Source organism: Lytechinus pictus, chromosome 2 (genome assembly GCF_037042905.1).
Source record: "Lytechinus pictus isolate F3 Inbred chromosome 2, Lp3.0, whole genome shotgun sequence".
Lineage (NCBI taxonomy): Eukaryota > Metazoa > Echinodermata > Echinoidea > Temnopleuroida > Toxopneustidae > Lytechinus > Lytechinus pictus.
This window is the reverse complement of record NC_087246.1, coordinates 12,193,114-12,220,026: the sequence shown is the minus strand read 5'-3', so window position 1 is coordinate 12,220,026 and position 26,913 is coordinate 12,193,114. Positions and strand designations below refer to the sequence as shown.

The 26,913-nt window shown below is 35.2% G+C and overlaps 1 protein-coding gene across 4 annotated transcripts in view; it reads left to right on the top strand.

The window, feature by feature from the left end:
- Positions 1-26,913, top strand: part of LOC129254806 (mediator of RNA polymerase II transcription subunit 15-like) — a 32,098-nt gene that overhangs the window by 1,704 nt on the left and 3,481 nt on the right. The window contains exons 2-16 of one of the 4 annotated variants that reach the window (XM_064109705.1): positions 261-348; positions 6,041-6,095; positions 8,011-8,070; positions 10,853-11,008; positions 11,819-11,998; positions 12,350-12,552; positions 15,884-15,982; positions 18,030-18,083; positions 20,973-21,049; positions 21,891-22,036; positions 22,527-22,706; positions 23,588-23,718; positions 24,748-24,968; positions 25,408-25,586; positions 26,384-26,482. In XM_064109705.1, the coding sequence (XP_063965775.1) occupies positions 261-348; positions 6,041-6,095; positions 8,011-8,070; positions 10,853-11,008; positions 11,819-11,998; positions 12,350-12,552; positions 15,884-15,982; positions 18,030-18,083; positions 20,973-21,049; positions 21,891-22,036; positions 22,527-22,706; positions 23,588-23,718; positions 24,748-24,968; positions 25,408-25,586; positions 26,384-26,482 (1,928 nt within the window). Of the gene's footprint in view, positions 1-260; positions 349-6,040; positions 6,096-8,010; positions 8,071-10,852; positions 11,009-11,818; positions 11,999-12,349; positions 12,553-15,883; positions 15,983-18,029; positions 18,084-20,972; positions 21,050-21,890; positions 22,037-22,526; positions 22,707-23,587; positions 23,728-24,747; positions 24,969-25,407; positions 25,587-26,383; positions 26,483-26,913 lie in introns of all 4 variants that reach the window. The other 3 variants (XM_064109701.1, XM_064109715.1, XM_064109711.1) reach the window with 3 other exon arrangements.

Genomic DNA, 26,913 nt, shown 5'->3' with positions numbered 1-26,913 from the left:
TTTAAAACGTACCTGAAATGCTTGACAAAAATAAGGACAGTCACTAGAATTTGAAAGTAATACAAAATAAAGTGAATAATAGTTCAAGAAAAAAATGAAAGATATTTTTAGATATTTGGAAAATTACTATGAAATATTTTCTTTCCCTTTGATAGGAATATTATTAGCTTTTATCAACTTTTCTTCTGAAGCATTGGCAATGCATTCTGTCTAGTTTGTTGTGCTAACCAAGTTGTCCATTTTTGTATTTCTCTTTGTAGCAATGATGCTCTACGAGATGCCTGCAACCCTATTGAGAAATCAGGTAGTGAGCTGGAGGAACATATCTTCAACCGGGCCAGGGATAGGGTAAGATTAATGGAATTCAAATTCACATTCAGGATTAACCATTTTAGGGGTCCCCCTAGTCTGCTATGCAGAATCTGAATGGCTCGTGAGGTGGGATCTCAGCGCGCGAAGTGCGCTGCTGCTGGTTTGCGAAACCAGCCTGAAAGGGTGAGCGAAGCGAGCCATAGTAGACCTAGTCTGCTATGCAGACTCCTTGAATCAGCTGTGGTACAGACACTGCAGATGTGGGTCTACATTTGTAGACTAGGTCCCCCTGAGATGAAATATTCAATTTAAAGGTTTAGTATAATTCCAGGAAACTTTAGATTGAAACCTGAATGAAATTGTATGCACGGCTTGACTTTTTTTTTAATGGTGGCCAGCAGGGCCCCTTGACTAAGAAATTCAGGTGGCCAAATGGAATCTTCGGTGGCCCAGATTTTTAATATAAAAATTGAAATAAGACTGAAGTCTAGTCAAATGAATATTAATGTGAGTGAAGTAAAAAAAAAATGTTACTCTAATATTTTCTGCAATTGTGTTCTTCGGCTTATATTATTACAAATAAATGTAATCACAAGCCTTATTTGAGTCAATAATCATCCCAAATGATACACAATATTGATAACAACATCCAAAATTCTAAATTAACTGTAAGACGTGTTGGCAAAATAGACAGTGGGGTCTGAAGTCATTTTCTGTTTTCCTCAACAATATTGTTGTAATGCAATGGAGAGACTGTGACGCACACACACACACACACATAAGGAGTTAGGTGTCCATACCAGGCAGCCATTGCAGATTATGAATTGGTAAGTCTTGGCAAGGAAATCTTACTGTACTCGAGGTTATTCCTCAAAAAGATCAGAAAGACAACATAAATAAAACAGACTCTGTCACTTAGTTTAATAACAACATGAACTTCGCTTTTTTATACATAGTAAAAAAGATCTGGCTGTGTATTCTTTTTCTGCATAATACACCTGCTACATGTAAGATATAATCATGGCTTGGAATTACCTAGGTGAAAAATTAGTTAGTTGACCACTAATAAGACTTAGAGAGCATGAACAATTACATAGAAAAAATGCAAGGGAATACAAGAAGATATTAAAAATCTTGCTATACATGATGTAGCTCAGGAAGTGAGTCTATCAGACGTTTCTGTCAGACCAATACTGTTATGAGTGACTGTCCTTCAATCAGCTTCACTGTGGGTGGCAGTGGCGTCCTCATTGTCATATGGAATGTCAGAATCACTTTCTGACATAGAGTCACCTGCTGCGGACCCATTCTGGTCTCCTTGATCAAGCTTCGGAAGTGCACCACAGGTTGATGGCTGGTATGGGGTCAATTTCTTCAACAACAGTTTATACTTTAACATGATCTTTGAAGTTGTATGCACATCCAAGACCTGGTGAAAACAAAGTAGGAAATCCCTGTGGGATATCACTTGATGAAGACAATGCCAACTGTGACGTGGGTGTAGGAGAATCAGCTCTGACCGTTTTAATGCAAAGCTTACTGCCTTCCAATGATAAGTTTCAACTCGTTGAAGATGTCCAAGCCAAGTGACACTGAACCTCTACATACAACGGAAATCTTGGCGATTATTGACATAGCTACACCCTTTACCTGTGTCTCGAAGATTCCAACTACTGGACTGATTCCTTCAGAGTAATCTGAAATGCTGACATTCGCTGACTTGGGAGCATAGACTAGGAATTATTTCTTGTAGGTGCTGAGCGGAGCTATTGACACATGAGAGACAGTGTCACTCAATAGACATGTGAACCTTTCTCAGAATGCTCAACTTCATGATTTACTAGTATTGGCTTTGTAGGGTGAGTGTTCATAGTCAATACTCCTAGCGATTCAAGTTCATCAGCTCTACCATGAGCTTTGTGAATTTTTCTGCTCTTCTGACAAACCTTGGCTCGATGTCCAATCTTTCCACAGCTGTAGCATTTACTCTTTCCTGCCGTACATCTTTCATTGAATGCTGCATGAGACAAACTTCCAAAATGTCTGCAACTGTTTCTCTGTGTTTTCTGTTCTGTCTTGTTTCTTCCTCTTCCTCTTCCCTCCACTCTACCTTCTTTTGTTTCCTCTCTTTGTAGTTCATACACCTTCTCATTGTCACTTTCATATCCCTTTGCAATTGCATCAGAGTCTTGCTGTGCATTTTCGATTTATAGGTATACTTTATTTCTGAAGATTCAAGTCCGATTCTAACAGTAGCCTCTTAAGAATACAGGGATAGTGACAACCTTCTACCATCTGGTGTTGTAACATTTCATCCTTCAACTTTGCAAAAGCACAATAATTACAAGTTCTTGCAAGGCTGCTACCCACTGAGCACCGTTTTCATCTGGCCTCTGTTTATTTTGTCTGAATCTATATCTCTGGGTGACTACATTGATTCTATTGCTGCTAATGTCTTATGGTATACATCAGTAGCTCCTTGAGCATCATGAGCAGAGTGTGGCTCTAATGCTGCTGTAGAAATGTCTAGGGAGTAGAAAATTGGCTGACCTGCTCCCAAACAATAAGCAACTTTTTCCTCTCAAATGAGAAGTCACTGCTTCCTGAGGCTAACAGGTAGTTTTCAAACTTTTAATTTGAAACCGTAATGTCCATGGAGTCAAAAGAGATCCAGAATTTTGCAAGAAAAATGAAGGTGGAGGTATTGAGTAAATCAGGAACAAATTTAGAAACCATGTACAGTCATTGAAAATCAATAAAGAACATCCTCGTCGCCAGAAATTTATGTTATATTGTGGGTTCTTAAGTTACTAATATACTTGGAAGTTGGAAGTAGAACTTAAATGCAGAGACAGACAGAAGTGCAGTTGCAGTGAAAGTTTAATGTGTGACTCTCTGAATCAACTGTATATAGAAACGGGCACAGCCTAGGATTGGAATCTATAAGGGTTGAGAGGATTGGTATGCATGTGCACAAACATATTAGAGGTGGCGTTTCAACATAAAGAATGCATTTCGAGACTCCTATTTTGACTGAAGAAATTTCAATTAGTAGGCCAAGCCTGAATACAACAGCTTTTTTTTTTTTATTGTTGAATGTTCTCATTATAACAGGATATTAAGAATATATGAGTTCAGTTCGATGGTAGTTTGTGGATCATTGACTGCAGTACCTTGTACCATGTAAAAGTAATCCCAGTTGTCTCTCCAGCACACAGGAAGTTGAGAGAATTTAATCCAAAGACACAATTTTTCCAATTTTGCTGTGATAGAGAAATGTGCTAGACAGAAAGTTGGCCTAGCCATAAAAGTATAGAAATTGAAGGCCTAATCATCAACATCATTTTTTTGCTTTGTTATGTAGTAGTTGTGGTAGTAGCAGCAGCGGCAGTAGTAGTACATTAAAGTAGTGGAGTTAAAAGTAATGCAAGTAGTTTATTGAAGTTTATTGTATTTTGGTGTTTTACCCCTATCTGCAGAATGATTTCGAGGGTCAGATCTATATGGCCATGCATCATGAACTTAACCCACAAAAAGGTGGTGTCGTTTTTGCATTTTCAAATTTTGTTTGGTTTAACGTATGATATCTTGAATGAACGGGGAGATATTGTCATGTAATTGGTGTCATTTGAAAGCTGATTATAAACTCTATTAGGTTGATGGTATATGTATCAGCTTTTGCACATTAATTTTTTACACTGCGCTCGATAAAAGAAAACTACTCAAGGGTACAGTGATGGAAGCGGTACACATTACCTGCTACTCATGGGATTGTTGTATTGTTACATGTAGCACTAAACATGCTCAACTTTGGTTTTCAAGGGGCTAGACCTTTGATTTTGGTCTCATTATACAGGTACACACAACAGGCTCAGTATAATAAGATACCTCTATACACTTCATAGAATCATTAATTAATTACGATTGGTTTGAAATTTTAAGTAAAAACTTATGAAAAAGCAAGAAATTTTGGATATTTGAAGTTTACATAATTTACAAAGGAAAATTCTTGAGCAATCCAAATATTGCAAGAAATTAATGGTATGGACAAAGAAAAAATATTAATGTTTTACATGAAGTATATTCAGGGTCCTAAAAAGTCAACATTTTTAGTAGTTCATCCTACCTCATTTGAATGTTATTTTTGAATCCTCATGACACTTTTGTATGGATAGAGCTTTTTTTGTTGTTCAAAGTTACGAACATTTTTGTACTGATAGGTGCGCAATCATTGGATTTTGGTGATGTACAAGTAACACAGATGGGGCGAGTTCAAGATGCATGGCTGTATATGTAACTGATATCAAATAAATTTTGTGATATGTGTTATGTTGGGAAAAAGTTTAATTAGAGTAGGGGGAGATGTTAATTTTAAGTGTGTTTGATCTGTCGTCCCTTGATACAAAATGCCCTAAAATTACATTATTTTCAACTGTGAAAAGTGAAGTGCAGTACACATGTACAGCTGCCTGAAGTTCCAGGAGAAAGGTATGACATGCATCCTGTTAGAAACCAATTCTGTCCTGTCGGAAGTGAGGGTTTTCACATGAGAACAAATTACAATAGGCTCATCTTTATCAGCCAAAGTTAGAAAAAAAAAGCAAAATAGTATGCCATTAGGTGAAGGGCTCAGGATTTGGCTCTGGATAATTTAAAGTCAAACAAGGAGTTCATAAGTGTGTATGCTTTGTAATCCAAGTATATTGTAACATTCAATGTTCAAGCAAAAAATTCTACCCCCCCCCTCCACTCAGTCAAGCTAATGGAGTTATGTTTGTTTTTTAAGCCTGAAGAGGGCTATCAGGCTAGAATCTCAAGATGGAGCAAACATGGGTGATGGAAATTCTACCTAATGTTTAATACTTAAAAGCGATAATTATTGATGAAGTTATTGATAGCATGTTGGTTCAGCCATACCCACATGCTAAAAACAAGGAATTATGAGTGGGAATGTTTACAATATTCTAGGCCCGAGTCAAACCGGGTGGTCCATCGGTGCCCGCCCGAGGCCGTTGGTCACAGGTGCAATTTCTAGACCGGTGGACCACTTAATAATGAAAAACATAAGAAATTCAGTGTACATGTACATGTAACCAAAGACTGAGAATATCAACCCCATATCAGGCCTTTTATTTCCTTTTCTAGATACATGTATATCAAACTTTTACATGAATCTACAAGCTTTAAATCAACCAAGTAGAACTATGAAAATAATAATACTGGGCAGGATTTCTTGATTTTCTTGCTTGAATTTATCGACTAAAAACTTTATAATCCAAGTTGCATTGGCCGGTGGGCGCATCCATTTTGTTCTGTTTGCATTGTTTGCACTATTAATTACTCCACTGAGGAATTGCAGCAATATCGATCAATCTCTTTATATTTTGGCAGTACAGCTATGGAGCTACCACATGGTTCAGCTATTCAAATAACAAATGTTCTGTTTTTAAGTTTTATATAGCACTTAATGCATCAGTGATGTTTCTTCAACCTATTATTAAAATCACTTCCAAAGCCATTCAGATTCTGGCTTGTGAGTACCAACAATATACTCTCCTCTCTTTGCAGTTAATACTTAAATGTAGTTTGTTCAGAATGCATACTTTATTTTTTAGGTACTCTCGTGTGAAAATGCTTTTGGTGACCCAAACCAGAAGTCTACATTTAGAATTTGCTACGTGGTCAACTTCCTTTTCCATTTCTTTTCCTGTATCTTCCTGCTATACAGGACAGTTATCTGAGTCTTGTAGCCCGTCTTATTCTCCATATGAGAGATAGTAATGGTAAGTGTATGAATGTAATCATTCTTTTAATATCTTTCATAAAACTAATTACTGTATAATCCATTTTAGTGCTCATTATTTATTTGTTTTAATGTTTCAAGGTACCGATGTTCCATTGTTAATTGTTTATTATATCTTATCAGTTTGTTTTTTTACTTTCCTGTTGCGACTCTACAGTGCGATTGTACGTGAGGTGTCAGATCACCTTAGCGTTACATGTATGTCACCAATTTCTTTTGATGGATATTTCAGACAAATTATTTCCATGGTTAGCTCAAAATGTTATTCAATAAAAAGAAAAGACTGTCATTAATTTCAGATCTTTGGCATTTATGCACTGAATATATAAATGTAATAACATTAGTTATGAGGTTAATAAACACATTTACACGTTGGTATATGAACCTATTTTCGTTGACAATTACATTGTATGCACATTTGTAAAAGTACATGTACATATGGATGGATAATTGTGCAAATATTATTGGCTACCATTATGATATGAATAGATTGTTTGTTTAATGCCTTTAGCCAATCGTTGGTTAACACATGTTATATCCATGACCTTGATCTGTGGTGCTATTGATTATATTCAGAAGCAGCTTGACACAACTCCAAGTTTCCATAAAAAAGTATTTTTTAGTGATTAGGAATTAGAATTGAAAGGCATAACAGTTGTTTTGATGGAACATAAGGAGGACAGCTTTATTGCTACAACGATGTGTTTGAACAAACTACCATAATTCTCCTCTAGAAATGAATTAAGTTGGTGTTTTTATTAAAATTGGCTAAAATTCTGTGAAAGTCATGTGTACTGCACAAAGGAATAGTCATTTGGGATTAGATGTACATGTACAAATCAGCGTATGAAATACCGGTACATGAGGGCGACGGGCGATGTTGCTTTCATAACAGCCCAAATAGCCCCTAAAATTCACCCAGAATGCATGCTTTGGGGCGACCATTCTTTCTAAGGTCGCCCCAAGATCTGTCACAAAAAAAATCAAGATTAATTAGAAAATAAATATGGCAGAATAATGATATTTGCTATTACTGCATACATGTAATTGCTTGTCACCCCTGAAAAAGTAGCCTTTAAAATGAAAAAAAAATAGCCCCCAAAATAAAAAATAAAAATCTACCCTGGTAAAAATATATATTCAATGCAAGGAAATTCTCTTTGAACCTTTGTGGCAGTATATATATTTTTCATTCTTCAGATTCAATGTACAATACCAGGGCACAGCAAAAGCAGGAAAACAACCCTTATATGCTGGGATGTATTGTAAGAGGCATTTGAAATTTGGGATTGCTACTGTGAAGAATAGTAATCTGAACTGGCATGCAATAATTTGTGAGATTTTTAAATTTGCAAGGATAAGTAATGCAGACAGACTTGTATAACAGTAATTCAGAGGGAAATGGTCAATTTGGTGTCCTCTTCAGACAATCCGATGAGGATAATCAATCATATATTAGGAATGTACAGGTAGCAACATCAATAGGGTTGATCTTATAATTACCATTATCAAAGTGCTTTGTCTCCCCTGTTGGAGGAATAAAACTATATACACTTCAAAACGTGGAATTGTAAATATGTGTTTATGGAGTTATTCCCTTCTATCACTCCATGCATAAAACTGGTCTGTATTATATACTGTAGTTATAAAGAGGAAGCATAAACTATTACACCATTATAAAGGCAGAATCAAATCCTGGTTGTACATGTACATTGCCAAATCATTTGATGCCATTTTCCTGAGAATAATTCAGGAAGTACTGTTGTTTTAATAATATTTGTTTCATAATGCAGTGTTTGTTATTGTGCTACAGTAGATGTTTTATGAATGTGCCATTTACTGTAATTGATGCCCTTTGATCATATTCTGTTACTACACTTTTTTTTCTATGTCAGCTGCTAAAGAGAAGGGTTTGCCTGGTAGAATGACTCCAAACATGGCTGGCCAGCAACAAGGTAATATATCTCTATATCTCTGTTCTGCATGATGTACGCAATTGATAAAGTGGATGTGCTTATTATGCCAGCGATGTAGTGATCTGAATTGTCATGTGTAGAGTGGAGATATTCTTTTGAGAGATAATTTATACACCCCACATGTGAATTCTCAGTTCACTTGTGTATTTCATCATTGAAGATTGACTTTTTCGATTAAAATTATTTCTGATATTTGTGTTAACATATTAGTTGCACTATGAATAGTCATCTGAAAAATCAACAGTACGACAAAGTCGACAATACGCCAGACAGTGGCCTGTACTTGTAGAGAAGAAGAAGAAGAAATCATGTATTGCAATTTCTTTGGGATGTATATTTAAATTGCATAAAATCTGAGCCAATATTTAAGCACATGCTGTTTCTTGTGGTCCTTATCATGGCAGCTGTTTAGATTTCTTTGTTAGATTTTGAAAATGATTTATTAAAATAGTGTAAAAATGTGATTTATAGTTATAAAGAGTAAAATAAATTGTCTCAAGTTGTTATATTCATGGGAAGTATTATTAGGCTGTAAAAATCTTAGCTTTTGAAGAACAATATCTGAAGATTGATCTATGCAATTGCTGTTAGAATTTGCTGTTGAGCGTAATATATTTGATCCAATTATCTACAGTTTCATGGATTTTCAGTATTTGATATAAAGCAATCCATATACATGTTGTATTTAGATTTTATTTTAAAGAACGGGACATATGCATAGGTGTTGCCCTACATTTACATTGTATGTCTTAAATTCCTTTTTCTCTTGAAATCTCACTCATTTTCTCTTTTTTATACGCCCGTCCTACGGGACGTACATGTATTATGGTATCACACTTGGTGTCCGTCCGTCCATCTGTCTGTGTGTCCATTTACTTTTCCCTGTAAACGTGATAACTTCAGTTTAACTTGACCTAGTTTCATATAATTTGATGTGTATAATGCTAGCAGGGATCCCAGGAAGCCTATTGATTTTGAGGTCAAAGTTCAAGGTCACAGTGACATGCTTTCATCTTACCCTTCTGCATTCCTTGTAAACGCAATAACTTCAGTTTATTAAAGGAGAATGAAACCCTTGAATCCATATAAAAGAGAAAAATCAAAGAAACATATTGTTGAAAGTTTGAGGAAGATTGAATGAATAATAAGAAAGTTATGAGCATTTGAATATTGAGATCACTAATGCCATGTAGATCCTCCTATTGGCAATGCGACCAAGATCTGTGATGTCACACACGTACAACTCCCTCATTACTTTAGTACTTATTTCACTTATATTCTCACTTTTATAGAGTCTATCACAAGGTGAGGTGTTCTCTTTATGAGAGGACAAGTACAGAGGTTTCACAACATTATATAATTGATGAATCGTTTGTCATATGATTAGAATGAGCAAAAAGAGATGTTTTGGGGTATATTTTCAGCATCCAAAAGGTGAGAGTTGTTCATCTGTGACATCATAGATCTTGGTCGCATTGCCAATAGGAGGATCTCCATAGCATAGTGATCTCGACATTCAAATGCTAATAACTCTTCTATTGCTAGTCCTATTTTACTCAAACTTTTGTTGATCTTATTCTTTGATTTTTCTGCTTTCACAAAAGCTAACTTGCTCCAAGAGTTTCATTCTCCTTTAAGTTAACCTAGGCTCATATAATTTGGTGTGTATGATACTAGCATGGATCCCAGGAAGCCTATCGTAAACACAAGAACTTCAGTTTAACTGAACCTAGGTTCATATTATTTGGTGTGTATAATGCTAGCAGGGATCCCAGGAAGCCGATCGATTTTGAGGTCAAAGTTCAAGGTCACAGTGACATGTTTTCATCTTACCCTTCTGAAGTCCTTGTAATCGTGATAACTTTAGTTTAAAATAACCTAGGCTCATATAATTTGGTGTGTATGATACTAGCATGGATCCCAGGAATTCTTTTGATTTTAAGGTCAAAGGTGAAGTCGCCACCTTTCACTTTTCTTGCTTGACCAATAACTCAATTTTCCGCGTTACAGGCGGCCGTATTATGTGCTCGCCTTAGGAACACTCTTGTTTTCTCTTGTTCTCATTTTTTCACTTTTCTCCTTTCCTTCTCATTTATATGTATGTCTGTCTCTCTCTCTCTCTTTCTCTCTCTCTCTATTTATCTATCTGTCTGTCTATCTACATCCCTTCTTCATTCCTCCTCCTCCCTTTTAAACAATAGTTACGTAGTCAATCTTTTCCTTATGTCCTGATTTTATTGATCTTTAAATGTCCATATTAAGTGTATGGTCTTGGAATTACATTCATGTATAGACAATTTGTAGATGTAATTGCTTTTAGAGAATGAGATCAATTATTTAGTTTCAATATTCTGCTATCTAGAACACCAAGGCCTTTATTCTGAAGTCGGGTTTAAAGTTGTGGACTACGAATGGAAAGCCAATTGTTACATAAATCACTAACAGTAGAGAAATAATATTTCACCTCATTTGGCTCTCAAATCATTCATAATTTGTAGGAAGTATAAATAGATTATTGTCTGCACCATCGATGAATCAGGAAAGAACACAGTTAACATAAGAAACATACAACTTAATACAAATTTTGACACTTTTGGCTTCCCATGATTTTAGCACAGAGTTAGACCATGGTCTAAGTTAAACCTGACTTCAGAATACGGGCCCAAGAGTTTTAATTATGTAAGAAAGTTATACCGTGGATGGATGTGGTACATGTAGGTCCTTGTATAAACATGATTAAAATCATTTTATATATTTGTAGATCCTATGGTAGCCCTGCAGGGACTAACACAAATGGGCCAGTCCCAGAGTCCAGGACCTGGTCTACAGATGCAGCCTAACCCCAATCAGATGGTTCCTGGTGTTGGTAACCAAGGCAATAGGCCTATGATGAGGAATCAGATGGGCCAACCTCAAGGTGGGTCTTGGTCTTATTTTGGGACATAAAGTGATCTGGGCATTACCAACTCTTCATCTGATTTGGACCAAAATTCTCTTTAGTTTTCCTTCTTCTTTTTTTTAATTTTTTTAATGAATTTTTTTTCCCCCTTTATTTGCATAAAAAAGAAAACCCTTTGAATAACTGTACAGTCATATATTTAATTGTAACTGAATGCAACCATTGTAGTTTCTATAAAGATCATGTCATGGTGATCTTCTCCAGGATGTTCTGTGAGAGTCATCTCATATCTCTCTAATGACAATACTCCTTTCCCCCATATTAATTTTAGGTCAAACATATGCCAAAGGTTCTTATGACTATGTACTGTCTGCACTTTTGTCATTGCAGAGATAGGCATGTTCTTATTTTCTTCAATTCTACAAATAACATGGAAATGGCCTAAAAAGCAATTCAATTTCAAACCATTTTCAAAATGGCTGAATGCTAGTAAGATAGTCCAAGTATCATGTTTTGAATGCTATACCTAGTCAATATCAATAGTCCCTGTAGCCTCATAATCCTTTTACTAAATTAGAGTTTATCAGATATCACTAGTAATAAAACAGTATTATTGGTAAATAAATACATGTGTACTACTTCAAGAAATATAAAACAAAAGGTCTTAATGATACTTTTGAACACATATGTCATTATAAAAAACATTTTGTTCACATTCATGATTTGTTTTTGTGTGTGAAACTGTTGTGAAAAAATAATTTTTTCTAATGTTGTCACACAGATATGATGAACCTTTTCAGAGACTTAATTCCTGTATTTCATATTCAGGTGGCAATCTGATGGACCAGCGTCAGCAGCAGCAGCTTCAGAACCTTCAGAAGATCATGAGCACCCCTAGCCAGCCTGGTGGTATGACTCCTGGTTCTGGGATGCATCAGGTAGTGTCACAAGCAGGTCCAAACCCATCACAACAACAGTCTCAAATGCCCCACTACCAGGGTGATGGAGGTAAGGTATTAAGGCCCAGGCTATGTAATCAAAGCAAATTTAAGCTGTGGTCTAAAGTTGTTTAAGCTGTTGGTCTTCTGGTTGCCTCTTTCTTAGAAGTCAAGTATTATAACCTGTAAACAGTATTCTAATCCACTGAACTTAACTAAGGTGCAAAATCTCCAACTAAATATTTAAACTTGATAAAATCAATATGATAAATTGAAATTCAAACATTACATTTGTTCAGTTACACTGAGCAAATCAATGTAAAAATTACCTTCACATTAATAAAGTTACATGTATGTATATGTTCAGACTTTAGGTTATTTATCTAAAAAAAAATGTGGTTTGCTAATTCTTATCTTTCAGGAATGCAACAAGGTGGGTTTGCTGGTCCAGCAGGAGGAGGCGGGAACATGACCCCCCAGCCCCAGACCGGTATCATGTCTGTAGGTCCTCAGGGTGGTCCAAACCAAATGCATGGTATGCAGCAAGGCCAGATGGGCATGCCTCCAAACAACATGATGTCACAGCAGATGAACCAGATGGTAAGACCGCAACAGAACTTTCAGGTAAGTCCTGGTCCCACTCACCCAAGACCAATTGCTGTTCCATGACTTACCCAATACTTAGTTCTTTTTCACATCTGGTTTTACTCAACAAAGATCAAGTAACGATCTTCATTTGGTCCCACTTGCCAAAAACCAAGTCTCATTTCTCATTGGGTTTAATACCAAAGGCCAATTCCTTTACTTGTTAATCTGGGTTGCAGAAGCCAAGGCCTTTCTCTCACCTGGTATTACAAATATGGTCCTGGTCCTACTCTCCAAAAACCAAATTATGTTCCTCATCTAATACTACTTAATACCATGTCATTTACACACATCAGTTGTGCTTGCATAAAGACCAAGTCTTTTCACTCATCTTCTTGTCCGATTCATCTAAGACTAAGAACTTTTTTTTTACATTCGGTCATATCGATATCAGGCCAAGTCCTTTCCCCCTTAATGGCATATTCTTACGTAAAGGTCTTGGTCCTAGTCATAGACAAAATATTAGCCTTTACTTTTGCCTTGAGTAAGTCCTAATCCTTGTCTCCTCACCTCATTGTGGTTTCTATCATTTATACTTTATGCATGTACGAATCTGGCATCATACACAACTCATTTAGCAGCAGATCTGTGTTTAAAAGAAATGAATGCAGAACATTAATGAGGAAAAATATGAATGGGTTACTAGCAATTTGAGTTATTTCTCTTATGTATCCTGTGATGTACTAGGTGCAAAGTGTATTAGGTTGATTGAAAAAAAGGTAAAGAAAAGAATAGCCAATTTTCATTATTAATTTGCTTTTTACATATATAGTTGATCAATGTATTACATGCTTCTCTTTCATGAATTGTCTACCAATATCATGCGAGATGGCTCTTGAACATTTAAGTGTCGGCCATGCTTTGATATGAGTAATGTAATATATATGTGGTCTGTTTTAAGCCAGGGCCATGTTGTATTTATAGGAGAAACTATTCCGGTATATTTGCCATCCAATGGTAACTTCTATGGAATATTTGATTCTGATTGGCTATTTAGAATGGTTACCATGATAGTAACCATTGGGCAGCAAAGATACAATAATAGTAACTTTTATGACACATTACACGTATTGGTGATTTGATTTGAAGTCCTGGCTTCAAACAGGTGATATGTAACTGTACATATGCAGTGCTCTGTGATATGTGTTAGACTGCAGTTGTGTTTGTGAGATTTTAAAAACCCTGATGTCACCCAAATATTGTTTTCAAATGCATCCATTTCACTCTTGTTTAACTGGGGAACCTGTTATATCCAGGTTGTGGACATGACAAGTTTTCATTCAACGATATACAAATAATGAATGTTTATGAGTACAATGGACAGAATACTTCATGAGGTGAAAGATGAAATGATCCATTCAATGAGGCATAGCCGAGTTGACTGGATCATTCATTTCACCTTTCAACTAATGAAGTATTCTGTCCATTGCTTGAATGAAAAGAATATTCATTATTTGGTTTATATGACACCTAAAAATATATTCTTTTTCGTATGAAATTCGTGGATTTTGATGCAAAATATGCTCATGCAGTGCGAGCTCGATCTGTTCACTATCCCGTACATACAACATTCGCGGTGCAAACACGAGTGATGCCTGCAGTCTGGATGTGCGCGTGCAGTGGACAAAATCCAAAATTGCACGATGAATGGATCTCAAATTGCAAGGTTGATGACATTGTAAAATGGGCTGAATGATCGATATTGACCAACCAATCAAATGGCAAGGATCTATCTAGGTGTCATATAAATGCTATAGTTAAAGATAAAATAACACAGCCTATTTGAAAACAAAATCAGCTCCAGGCTGCTCATATACTTCCTGGTCTCTTTACCCAGAATACAACATTATTATCATGTAGTCTTGGAATATATACCCACTATGATGATGGATAAGTCTCGGCTACTCCTTTTAACATTCATAACACAGTTATTTTGCCAAGACACAAACACAAAATTGACATTTGACCTCCATGTATTATTCATTTTCTTTAAATTAGATCAAATGGTCATCAGTTCAATCCAATAATGGTTTATTAAAACATGCCTCGCAGCCAAAGGCTGAATAAAAACATACAAGGAAATAAATTGTTGAAAATTAAAAAAAAATCATACATTCTCATCAATAACTTAGTCCACTGAAACTTACAAGATATTTCAATTTATTTCATGAAAATGTTAATATAATCAAGACTATCCTAAAGCACTCAGGCCTTTGGCAGGATATTAAACTGAGTGATTGAGCTCCATGTAAGACATATCCCTTTTACATGTATGTCCCTGGTTTGAATTAGCTGAAAACTTTTATCGCTACAGTAACTGCCATTGATTGAAAACTTATCATAGATTTTTGGTCCCATCGCATTAAAAATTGCTATTAAAGGTCAAGTCCACCCCACAAAAATGTTTATTTGAATAAATAGACAAAAATCAAACTAGCAAAATGCTGAAAATTTCATCAAAATCGGATGTAAAATAAGAAAGTTATGACATTTTAAAGTTTTGCTTATTTTCACAAAACAGTGATATGCACAACTCAAATGAGACAGTCTATGATGTCCCTCACTCACTATTTCTTTTGTTTTTTATTGTTTGAATTATACAATATTTCACTTTTTATAGATTTGACAATAAGGACCAGCTTGACTGAATCAGATAGTATTAAACAATGCCCATTCCACATGTTCAGGGAGGAATTAATCGTTGTTTCACTCGACAAGGAGGAGAAAAAGGGGATATTCCCTATCTTATATGATAAAATACAAAAGATATAGTGAGTGGATGACGTCATCAGTCTCCCCATTAGCATACCCAACAGGATGTGCATATAAGTGTTTTGTGAAATTAAGCAAAATTTTAAAATGTCATAACTTTCTTATTTTACATCCGATTTTGATGAAATTTTCAGTGTTATGTTTGTTGGATTTTTCTCTTTTTATTCAAATCAACTTTTTGTTGGGGTGGACTTGTCCTTTAATATTATGGTGACTATGACATTCAATGTAACTTCCATGGTAACAATTATCAACAGTCATTCAAAATCAAGGATTTCTTGAAAGTTACCATTGGAGGGTAGGGTTACCAGAATAGTAACTTTTTTGCAACATTTTCAGTCATGAAAGTCATGTAATCATTCAAATTTGAGAACTTAGACAACAATTTAACACCCTTTGGGGTTAATCATTTTGTCATTTAAATGTATACTGTACTGTATGTAAACTGTATACTTTGCTTGTGGCTTTTAGACACAGTCTGTTTTTTTTTTAATGCTTGTATATATGTATGCATCTGTATCATTGTTTTGTGTGGTAGAGCCCTATGGTGATGCAGGCCCAAAAGCCCCAGGCCCCGATACCGCCCCGGTCTCAAGTACCCCGCTCCTACCCAGTCCAGTCCACCCCACCCATACAGGTAAGGCCATGTACAGAGTGTCACTCTCCAAGAACTCTAATATGTATCGGTAGGCTCCTGTTACTCTCTCTTATTCTTGCAGGGGTTCTACGAAAAGTCCATATCTATCAGTATTCTTTTTGTCATTTATTTCCACGATATTTTATCTCAACCTCACACCCTTGCCCTGAACTGCAACCTTAACTCTGTCTTTGTATTAAGTACCCTTCTCTGTCCCAGTCTGTTCCACTTGCAGGTAAAAGCATGAATAGATTTCATCAACCTATTTGCTAAAGCAAGCTCATATTTTTTTTACATTCTAACCCTACCATACCCTGTGTTTTCTCTTCTTGAATTTATATTTCAAATACTTCAATAATTATTATTATCTTTCTAAATACATTAAAGGGATCATTTTACTTTGCTCTAATGTAAAAAAACCCCTTAGTTTGGTTCCATGAAATGAGCTAAACATAAAGTTCAAGATAATAGACTTATTAGATTTGAGAAAATTGGGCATAAGCTAAATGCGTTTCAGAGACGGCTGTGAAAACCAGGCTACTAAATTGCTATTTGTATCTAATTTATAGTTTTTCATTATATATTGTGGTGCGTTTCAGGGTTTTTAAGGACAAATACAAGCACTTGAACATATGTTTCCTCTTAGTTTTAGATTTTTTTTTAAATCGGCTCCTCACAAAGTGAAATGGTTCCTTTAAGTCTTAGTACTAACTTCTTCTCTTTTTTTTTACCTCTGTACTGGAAGATACACCAAATAGTATGTTTTTGTGAGCACACAATTTTGTAGTGTACTTCCTCATTTAGAAATGTTGAATTTCTTCTCTTATCTGCTGTTGTTTTGCTGTGAGTTTGCATTTTAATCTTGACTTCCAGCTTTGCTAATGTGTTTATTAATTTAACCTTGTTTTCATTCCTATTTAACCATCTATTTAGAAAAGATTGAGATTGGTGTTAGTATAAATTGTGATGAGTGTTTCAAAATGTTTTATTTTTTAAGAAAACAAGTATTTATCTAGAGCTTATTTTTCAGAATCACTTTTCACATCATTTTAACTGACCACTTACATACTTTATTTTACAATGATCTAACAATATTTTCCTTTCAACACACCATGTACACTGTACAGTAGTTTTAGTTTTAGGTATCACAATATAGTACATGGGGATTCTCACATATATTTTGGACAAAGATAACTGCATCTTATCAGTAAAAATATCATTTTTTTTTAAGATTAGAAGAATTTTTTTTTTCAAAATCTACAATAAGATATATATTTGCCCTTTGTCGCTCTTCTGTTGATCAAGGTTGCAAATATTTTTCTAACAAAATGTAAATAAATTATATGAAATAAAATGTAGTTAGCTCTTTCCACATGTATACATGCCAAATAAGTATCTTTGAAAAATTTGACCATGGTGCGTTAACAATAGACTTTCAGAAGATCATCAACTAAAGTGATTTTTTGTCCTATATGAAATCAAATTAGGCATTTGATTGTTGTACTAATCAAGGGGTTTGTTTATGATAAGAGGACATTCAGTTGAGAAAAGTTTAACAACTTTAAACCTGGAGGTAATGATATGAAGGCAAAAAAATGATGATGGGGTTTGCTTGAGCAATTGTCCATATCTTTATTAAGATGATAGGAGCCAGATGAACATTAATATATTGTTATCTTGTGGTTTAGTCACCTTTTAACAAGATCCAGGGTTCAAATCATAGTTTGTAGCTACTTGGCCTTGTATAATCTGTTTAATCCCCACCTGTCATTAACTTTGGAAGGACATTAATCTTCATTGCATACATATAATCTGCTACTCTCCAGACTAAAGATAACACACTGCTTGTATACTGCTGATTCCTAGTTTGTCGGTGGAAAGAGCTTTATATCTTCAAAATACATTAGACATAAGTAATTTCTCACTATTCTATAAAATTGATGATGTGTGAGCAACTGTGTTGTCGTGGAAATGAGTGAGGTATGTGTTCAACTTTTTGCCTATTAACTGCATTCATTCTTCAATCTGCTGCTTTATACCTTTGCAGTCTAGGCCACCCATGTCTCCTTATGGTGGCTATCCCTACATGATGTCCCCTCAGGTGTGTAACCATGTCTTAACCAGTTAACTATTTAACTAATTAACCATTGCTTGTAAGCTGCAGGTTGGTATGGAAGCTTGTTGGCCTGTGTATGTCTGATGGATTTTGTTGGAAGTCATGGGTATCATGCAGTTTAGTGTTTAGCCAGGTCTCATTTCATTGTTTCTTGAATTCATATTTGTCGGGTAGTAATGTACAAAGTAAATAGGAATGGCATGGGGCCCCTTTCTCACTTACCACCTCCCCCCCCCCCCCTCACTGAATGTACCTGTGATCCTCGGCTTGTTGCCCTCACTGAATACAACCCTCTTAGTATGAGAAACATATTTCATTAAATTTTATTTTATCCATGCACAAGTTAATGCCTGTTAATTAGCAATTGACCATGGGTTTTTCCTTGCATGTGACACCCCCATGTTTAATAAAAAACAGAATGGGATACCTGTATTTTCATGTTTTGATTTCCATTATGAAAAATTAAATTACATTATTGATCCATTTGTCTATTGAATAGATAATATAGTATGACTATTATTAATTATTACAATAAACATAAATGAGTTTTTTAAATAACTAATATGCACAGACATAAAACAAGCACTTAAGTATTTTGATATCATTTATTAATTTCTTTCATCAAAAAGCTTTTGATCAATATACCATGCATATGATTAAAAAACATATCTGTCATGGTCATGGTAGAAGTTGTACCACCACTCTTGCAATGTAACATTTCTTTTGTAAATAGTTTTTTGATGTTCTCTTAAAAACAATTATCAAGCATGTATTTAATTTGTATTCCAGGGCAACATTTCAAAAGAGTTTTCGACAAGCTCAGTGATATTTACCACAGAATCATTGCTTTTCAGTGAAGAACTTCACTTCATTTGTTGGTGTCTCACAACGTGTTGGTGATAGTAAAAATTATAACCTGGTGTGTAGTATTTTTTTAAACTCTTCATTTTTTTAGGTCAGCATTCATTTTGGCCATGGAATTGAATGGTTGATCATGAAATTGAGTGTTCATTGTCATTGAATAAGGAGTCACCAGTCATCCCATTTTGTATCATTGTTTTACTGATAACTGTATCATAAATATAACGCCAAGAAAGTTTCATATATATACTATTTTGGGTCTGCTCATTTCGCAAGTAAAGCTTTCCACTATGAAAAGTTGGTTAGGCAGTACAAATGTATCAGTTGGAAAGATAGATGAAAAAAATAACTACCCATTTGGTTTTAGTGTTTATATACATTTGTATACATTGCATTATGAGAGGTAAAACTTTCATGAACCACTCCACATTTAAACAATGTCTAAAGTCAGGCACTCACATTCATTGTGGTTCATTTGTCATTATGGATGTAAGTCTTTATGTGGGGTTTTAACATTGTTATCATTGTATACTTTAATTTTGTTTTGACCATTAAACACAAAAATCCAATGCATTTTTCTAGGCAGTTTTGATGAATTCATTTTCAGTTAAATTTATTAGAATCATGGGTATTTCTGAAAATGTATAAATATGTAAGCCATTTAGCCAATTTTAGATATAAAAAAGTAAAAAACTAAATGTTCTTGAGTCATTAAGATTTAAAAATAATGTCATGCAAAGATTCCTCTCATTTATTGCAGAATTTGCAAAGATGTGCAAATTTTGATGTGATGCAACTTTATATCTAACATAAGCAATCTGGTTAGCATATTTGAAAATAATCGTTCCACAATATTTCACCTTTCTACAAAATAATTTCTTTGGAAAATCTTTTTTTTCTTCTATTCTCTTCCTTTCTATTTATTGCAAATGAGTAGTCATTATTTCATTGGTTTCTTTATTAGTCTCACATTTCTGTATTTCAATTTTGACTGTTTTACTGTATATATATTTTTTCCTTTTTTTTTCCATACTGCAATCTTTTTAAATTGCTTCTTATTGCAATAAAAAGGAAGTAATTTTCTTTCAGAACATTATACAATTTACATTATGATGCACTTTGGCATAGGGCCACATTTAGCCTTATTGATTAAGTAGCAAAGCACAGATTTGCTACAGATATCCACATGAAGTTCTAATGAAGATATTTTACTATTTGTCCGTTTTCCATTAGTCACAGCACTGCATGACTAGTGTAGTTTGCACTTGGTCACTGCATGCTGCACGTAATGTATTCCTAGCATTGTACTTTCAATCAATTTGGTGATTAAAATGTTGCACATTTCTTTAATTTCTGCACATGTCATTACAGCTGCACAATCCACAATGTGTTACATTTGTACTTAACAAGTTTACCTTCATTTCTGTCACAGTATGGAACTTTGGCAGTCCCCTATTGGGCTTTTTTTTTTACATAATTGATAAAAATTATTCATTTTTTTCAAACAGAACTTAGCTCTTCAAGACCTTGCTAGTATTTTTTTTTTTTACCTCTTAGCAATTTATCTTTAGATAAGGTTGTTGTATTTTTCTTTTACAGTTTGCATAAACCAGTTAAATAGACTTGCATGTTCTTTTGTCTTCTTCTCCTCCCCCTGTTCTCCTCCTCCTCCTTTCTTCTTCTCCTTCTCTCTCTCCTTCCCATTCCCCTTATCATTTTCCTTTTCTTTCCCTTCATCTTTTCCTCTTTCTTTTTCTCTCCCTCCTCCATCTCCCCCTCCTAGAAGTATATCATTATTATGATACCATATTAGATGTGAAATAATGGTTATACAAATAAAGCACTAATAACTTGGTACAAGATTTCCGTTTAGTGAATTGCATATGGGAATATACTTCATTTCAAAATCATCTATGAAATGCCATCCTATTCCAAATGAATCCTTGTAAATCCATCGATATTACACAATGTCCTGGATTGTCTCTGAACCTTTCTTTATATTTTGGATTTTAGTCTGTTGTGACAGATTCCCCAGTGTATAGACAGCAACCATCACCAGCTCAGCAAACACAGCAAGGATCAGCTCCAGGGTAAGAAAGCTTCAGGTTGCCATGATGATGTTGCTGTTGTTATGGTGATGATAATAGTACTGTTAATATTACCTAGTGCTCTCGTATAAAGGATTATCTGTCTGATGATAACTTTGGAATAGTTTTGAAATAATTTGAGCCATACATATAAAAAATTACAAGGTGGGATAATTTACTAGGCCCTAAAAAGTATGCCCTACTGAGAAATGTGTATTATATTGGATTCTTCTCCTTTAATAACATCAGCTCCATCCCCCAACATTATAAACACATGTTATAAAGTGCAGAAACAATAGATAATTTGTAAAAAAAAAGAATATTACTAGAATTATTATGTGTAATTTGATTTCCAATAAATGAATGATGTTATTAAGGAGTGCATTATTAAAACACTGGGGCCTGTTGTATAAGTTGGTGGCAAACTTGTGCAGATGTTCTTAGCAATAAAATGAATCTGTTTGAAAAAAAATTGCCATGCCAGGGAGAATCGCTATTTGTATTTTAAACACATAGCATACAAACATAAGCATCACGGGCGCGGGAAAAATTAGGCCTCGCGTCAATAATGCACTTGTTTTTACAGTGTTTTTACAGAAGAGACACCTCCAAAGGTTGATCTAACCATATAAAACATTTAATGATTGGTTGACAGAAGAAGAATGGACATGTTAGAGATAATGTTATATGGGACTTCCTAACAGAGGTTTTCAGAATACAGATATGACATATTGATAGTGAGATAATATCTTGCTGTGACAAGATAAAAGATACAAAAAAAGCAATTTTCAGAATACCATCCAAGATTTCTATTTCCAGTGTTTCTTGTCCTATCTTTACACAGATCTAACCCCATGCATTCACCAGCCAGCTATTTACAACCATCACCCTCCCCTCAGGGTCTCTCTATCCCCTCTCCAGCTAGTGCAGGATCCCAGAGAGGAGGCCCTCCCAGTGTACCTTCACCAAGCAGCACACTCAATACCCCAGGTAAGAGGGGTGGTCAGCATTTTAATGTGTGAGGGTGGGAATCTTTTGGAAATTGGCACTGTTAGTCATTTTCTTTTTTGTGTTTGGGGGGGGGGGGGGGGCTTTAGTAATTTAGTTTTATCAGTGCTGGGGTCACTCTGGTCTCTCCCAATAATTTTTATTTTTCAGATGATGGGGAGGGAGCATGGTGAATGTTAAGTATCATACTGATGTTCATTCTGCCCTTTTATTAAGAAGTGGAGAATGTGAATGTACAATGGTTTTTTGGTGGACCTACAGTAAACATCCTCTCCATAGGACTTGAGCAGTGTTAAGTTTAAATGAGGTATTAGGCAGGGAAACTTAGCCAGTGTGAGACCACAGGTGTATTTATATTATATTAAGATTAGAATTGACTTTGCGGATGAGCAAGGGTCTTGCGCCTCGCGATTTAGTCTTTGCATGTCCGTTGGAAAATAGCTCAATGAAAACCCTTTGGTTCCTCCTGCAGGCAACCCATCATCAGTAGGGAGTGTGAACCCAAGCCCCGGGGGAGGGATGAGAGGTGGACCTGGGTCTAACCAAGGTCAAGCAGAACTGATTGCCTACCAGGAGAAGATGAGATACCTCTCAAAGTACATTGAACCCTTGAAGAAAACCATCATGGCTAACACCAACAGAGAGGACTCTGGTAAGGATAGAGTATTGTTATCATTTATATTTTGTTCATGTTAGAGCCCCATCTTACAAAGAATTGTGACCTAGGTCCAGTAACACAAAAGGTTGGCGATTAATCATACTATTTAATCATAATCTTTATTTTCACAATTAATGGTACATTGTAGTCGATGCAATCAGTCATAAAAACAATGTTGTACGAAGATTGTTACAGGCCTCAGGGAGCATTTCAGGAAGTTATTGTCATTCCTAAAAGGACAATATTAATTATGGCATAGCTGCCTCTCTGGAGTTCAGTGTGACCTGGAGGGCCAGTTTCATGAAGCTGTATTACTGTTTGCAAGTTTAAAATAAGTGATATAAGCTAGCTATTGAAATGATGGACTTTTTATGGCTTAGGACAAATGTGTCAAGAAAATTGTGTGTGTGTGTAATTCATGACACAATGCCTAGGATCCTGTTGCAGAAAGGGTTGAGGTTTTAACAAATTAAAGAATAGATTGCAAGTCTGTAATACATGCTTTGATTGGATGAAAATCAAGTTGCATTCGATTATTGTAGTTGCATTTTATTGCAGCTCTCTCTGCAACAGGCTCCAGGGGGTTGTTTCACTAAGATTTATATATAACGTAGAGTCGCACTTAAATGCCTAGTTGCGTGCGGTATAAAAGACGACTGCATTGGTCAGATCATGCCAAGAGGATGCACACTACTGCGTATTAATCAATAAGATTGCGCATTGCATATCATATATGCATCGGCATTTAAGTGCGACTCTACCCTAAGTCATACTCACATCTTTGTGAAAGACCCCCCAGATCAGTAAGATATGAGCTTGGTAGGTTCACCACATTCAACACTGGTTTCAGTATTCTTGTTCTTGTTGTATATTAGGTGGTCTCAGTGCTACTGATGTAAATAAGATGAAGGGTCTATTAGAAATCATAGCTAACCCAAACCCAAACAAGAGACTCACACTCCAACAACTCAACAAATGTGAACAGTACCTTGAAGGATTTGAACAGGTGAGAAATGTACGTTCACATCGCCTCATTCTTATCCATTTTACTTATTCATTGTCTGTCATCTTTGTCAAACATTTGTTGTGTTAACTCATTTTAATTCCACTCTAATGTGTGATAAAAATTTGTGTCAGAGGATTTTTAGGGATGTGGAGGAAACTGGTGAACAGAAAGTGAAAGGAGTGAGCGACAAAGAAGAAAAGAGAAGTAGATAATATTGTAATTGTAAATTACATCTTCACATATTTATCCTTTTTACATTATATTTCTATTTGTTTTATATTTTATCAATTCATACTTTCACGCATAAAAATAATGCTATATATTTTGTATTTTCACTGTATTAGTGTAATGTTAGCATGATTCATTTATATGTAAAGTAGGTAGCAATATGTAGGAAGGAATGAAACTTTGATTTCTTTAACAGATTCCTCATAATGCAAGGTGCTCTCTTACCTATCAGAATTGTTTGTAGACTATTTTGTAAGTTAATTTCCATATTGAAAGTAAAACAATGTTTTTTTTTTTTTTTTTTTTTTTTTTTTTTTGGGGGGGGGAGATTTTCATTGTTCCCTCATTATACATATTGTAGTTTATTTACAGTATTATGTTCTTATGTTTATGCATTAGTCCTGTTGAATTCATTGTTTTGTCTTCTAAAATGCTTTACTACTCTACCATCACCATTTGTATACACTCTTATACACTTTATATCTCTTAATCGTTTAAAAAGCTGAATGCAAGTAGTACTGTACATTATATTTCATCACTCCCAACAAAAATATGTTCTTGCGTTATGAACATCAGTAGGGAGAAGACTAAATAAATGTTGCCAGATCTTTACCATGCCCTATCTGAACATGGTTAAGTAGGAGCTGATGGGACTGATGAAATAGCTTCCACTTATTTGACCTATCATCCTACTTTCAATTTCTAGAAAATAAGTTGGTTAAAGAGTCTACCACAGGTAATATAATAATGAAGCTGTAAATTAGATTCCTTCTAGTGTACATCATTGTCATTCTTCTACAGCAACTTGCAACCGCCAGCTCATCTTCCACTGCAATGACATCAACAAAAGCTACAACAGCCAGCACGGCATCAACATTGGAAACAAGGATAATGGGGAAGACGAACATGTTTCAGCCTCTCTTGGATGCAGTGAAGGCTAATATTGATTCTCCTTATATCAACCATACCCTACAGAGGACATTTGGTCCTGCACTGACAACACTGCAAGGGACCCCATCACAGTAAGTTGATTATATGACACATGTATACATCAGCATCATATTTGTTATACTCTTCTATCATCATCATCGTCATCATCACAATCATCACCAACATCATCATGAACATAATTTTCTTTATCATTATCACTATTGTCATCCTCCACCACAACGATCATCAGTATCATCATCGTCATCACTATCTTCCTGATTGTCCTTTTTATCATAAGCTCAATTTTTTTAATATCCACATCAAGTATTTGAAATCAGCATTTCTCTCTTAGGAGTAATTTTGTTTAGCATGATGTCATTTCAGTTTACGTGCACTCACGAAGATGCACTCTTTGATATGCATAAATCAATAGATTTTAAGCTGGGATTGAAATCAATTGTGAAAACTGGTTTTAGAACATTATTGACTCCTGTTATGAAATCATTATCAAATCCTATTTCTTCTCTTCAGCTTCCCATCTCCACCTGCCAAGAAGCTGAAGACAGAACACGAGCGTAGCCCAACAACACAGACTGCTATTCCTAACATCATCCAAGGAGAGGTGGCCCGTCTTGCCCCTAAGTTCCGAGTGAACCTTGACCCCATGTTCCACACTAGTAGTAAAGATGTCCATCTCATCTGCAGATTAGGTAAGATTTTATATGAATAAAGTTTTTCTCCAAGCGTCTGTCTCGTTGATGTCTGTGTATCACTTGTAGCAGTAGGCACAAAAATGCATACGTAGAGATCCCCTTTCATCAGCTCTCATATACATATATCAGGGCCCCATGTTACAAAGAGTTACGATTGATCCAATCAGTCTCAATTTTATGGAAATCCATCCATACCATAATTTTTTTTCCAGGAAATTTGCACAATCTCTTTAGTAAACGAAGAGAATCAGTCTGAATCTTCAAGAGAATGATGAATGTATGAATATACATCATATCTAGGAAATATTTTGAACAAATTTGCATTTTAGATGTTGCATTTGCTGGACATCCATAGTTGTGATTGATTGGATCAATTGGAGAGGCTGTGAATCATGTCATTTTCCTTATGCTTTACAAATTTTACTGAAAAGGAGTGCTCAAATGTTTGTTTTATATTACCATTTTACATTGATTAAAAGTCCTTTTAGTGTGAAATAATCTGAGATTTTGTACAATGAATAAGTAAATAGTTTTATGAATTTTAAAAGAAAAGGAATATATTTAATAATAAAAATCATGGGACTGTAATAGAAATTTTTCATTGCATGCATGAATTACATTAGGGTAATTTTTTTTATTAAGATGCAGTTATTTTGTTGTTGATTAGCACACTGAAAGTCTATTCAACCACCACACTTATTAAGAATTAACAATGATTACATTTTGTGAAAGATATCTCAAGAAGAAGCTTTATTTCTGTAACTGATTATTTCAATATTCCCTTTTTTCCCTAGATGACAAGCACCTCCCTAGTGTTCCGCCAATCAATGTTGCCATACCAGAACAGTATCCAGAACTTAGTCCTAATTATGATGTCTCTCAACAAGAATACAGTGAGTATAACCATTAGTATTTCAAGAGTTCTATCTTCCTCCTTCTTGTCAGAGTCGGTGATGGAGCATACTTAGTGGGAATAGATTTCATGACAGCACTGATATATAAACTAGTATGAAATTATTGTTAAGGAATCTCTTCATGATATGATTGATGAATAAGCAGACAAGACATTTGCCGAGGTGGGTCCTTATGTGAGTGTGAAGACCAATTCACGATGCACACAATCGGCTACAAGGGGAAGGAATTCAAACTGGGAATCTATTTCCTTCCCTACTTCTTTGACTGAATCGGCTACAAGGGAAGGAATTCAAACTGGGAATCTATTTCCTTCCCTACTTCTTTGACTGGATGGTCAGAAGATATTGTTATTAATTCGAACGGCATTAAAATAATTATCAGGAATTAGTAGCATGCAAAAATAATCTAA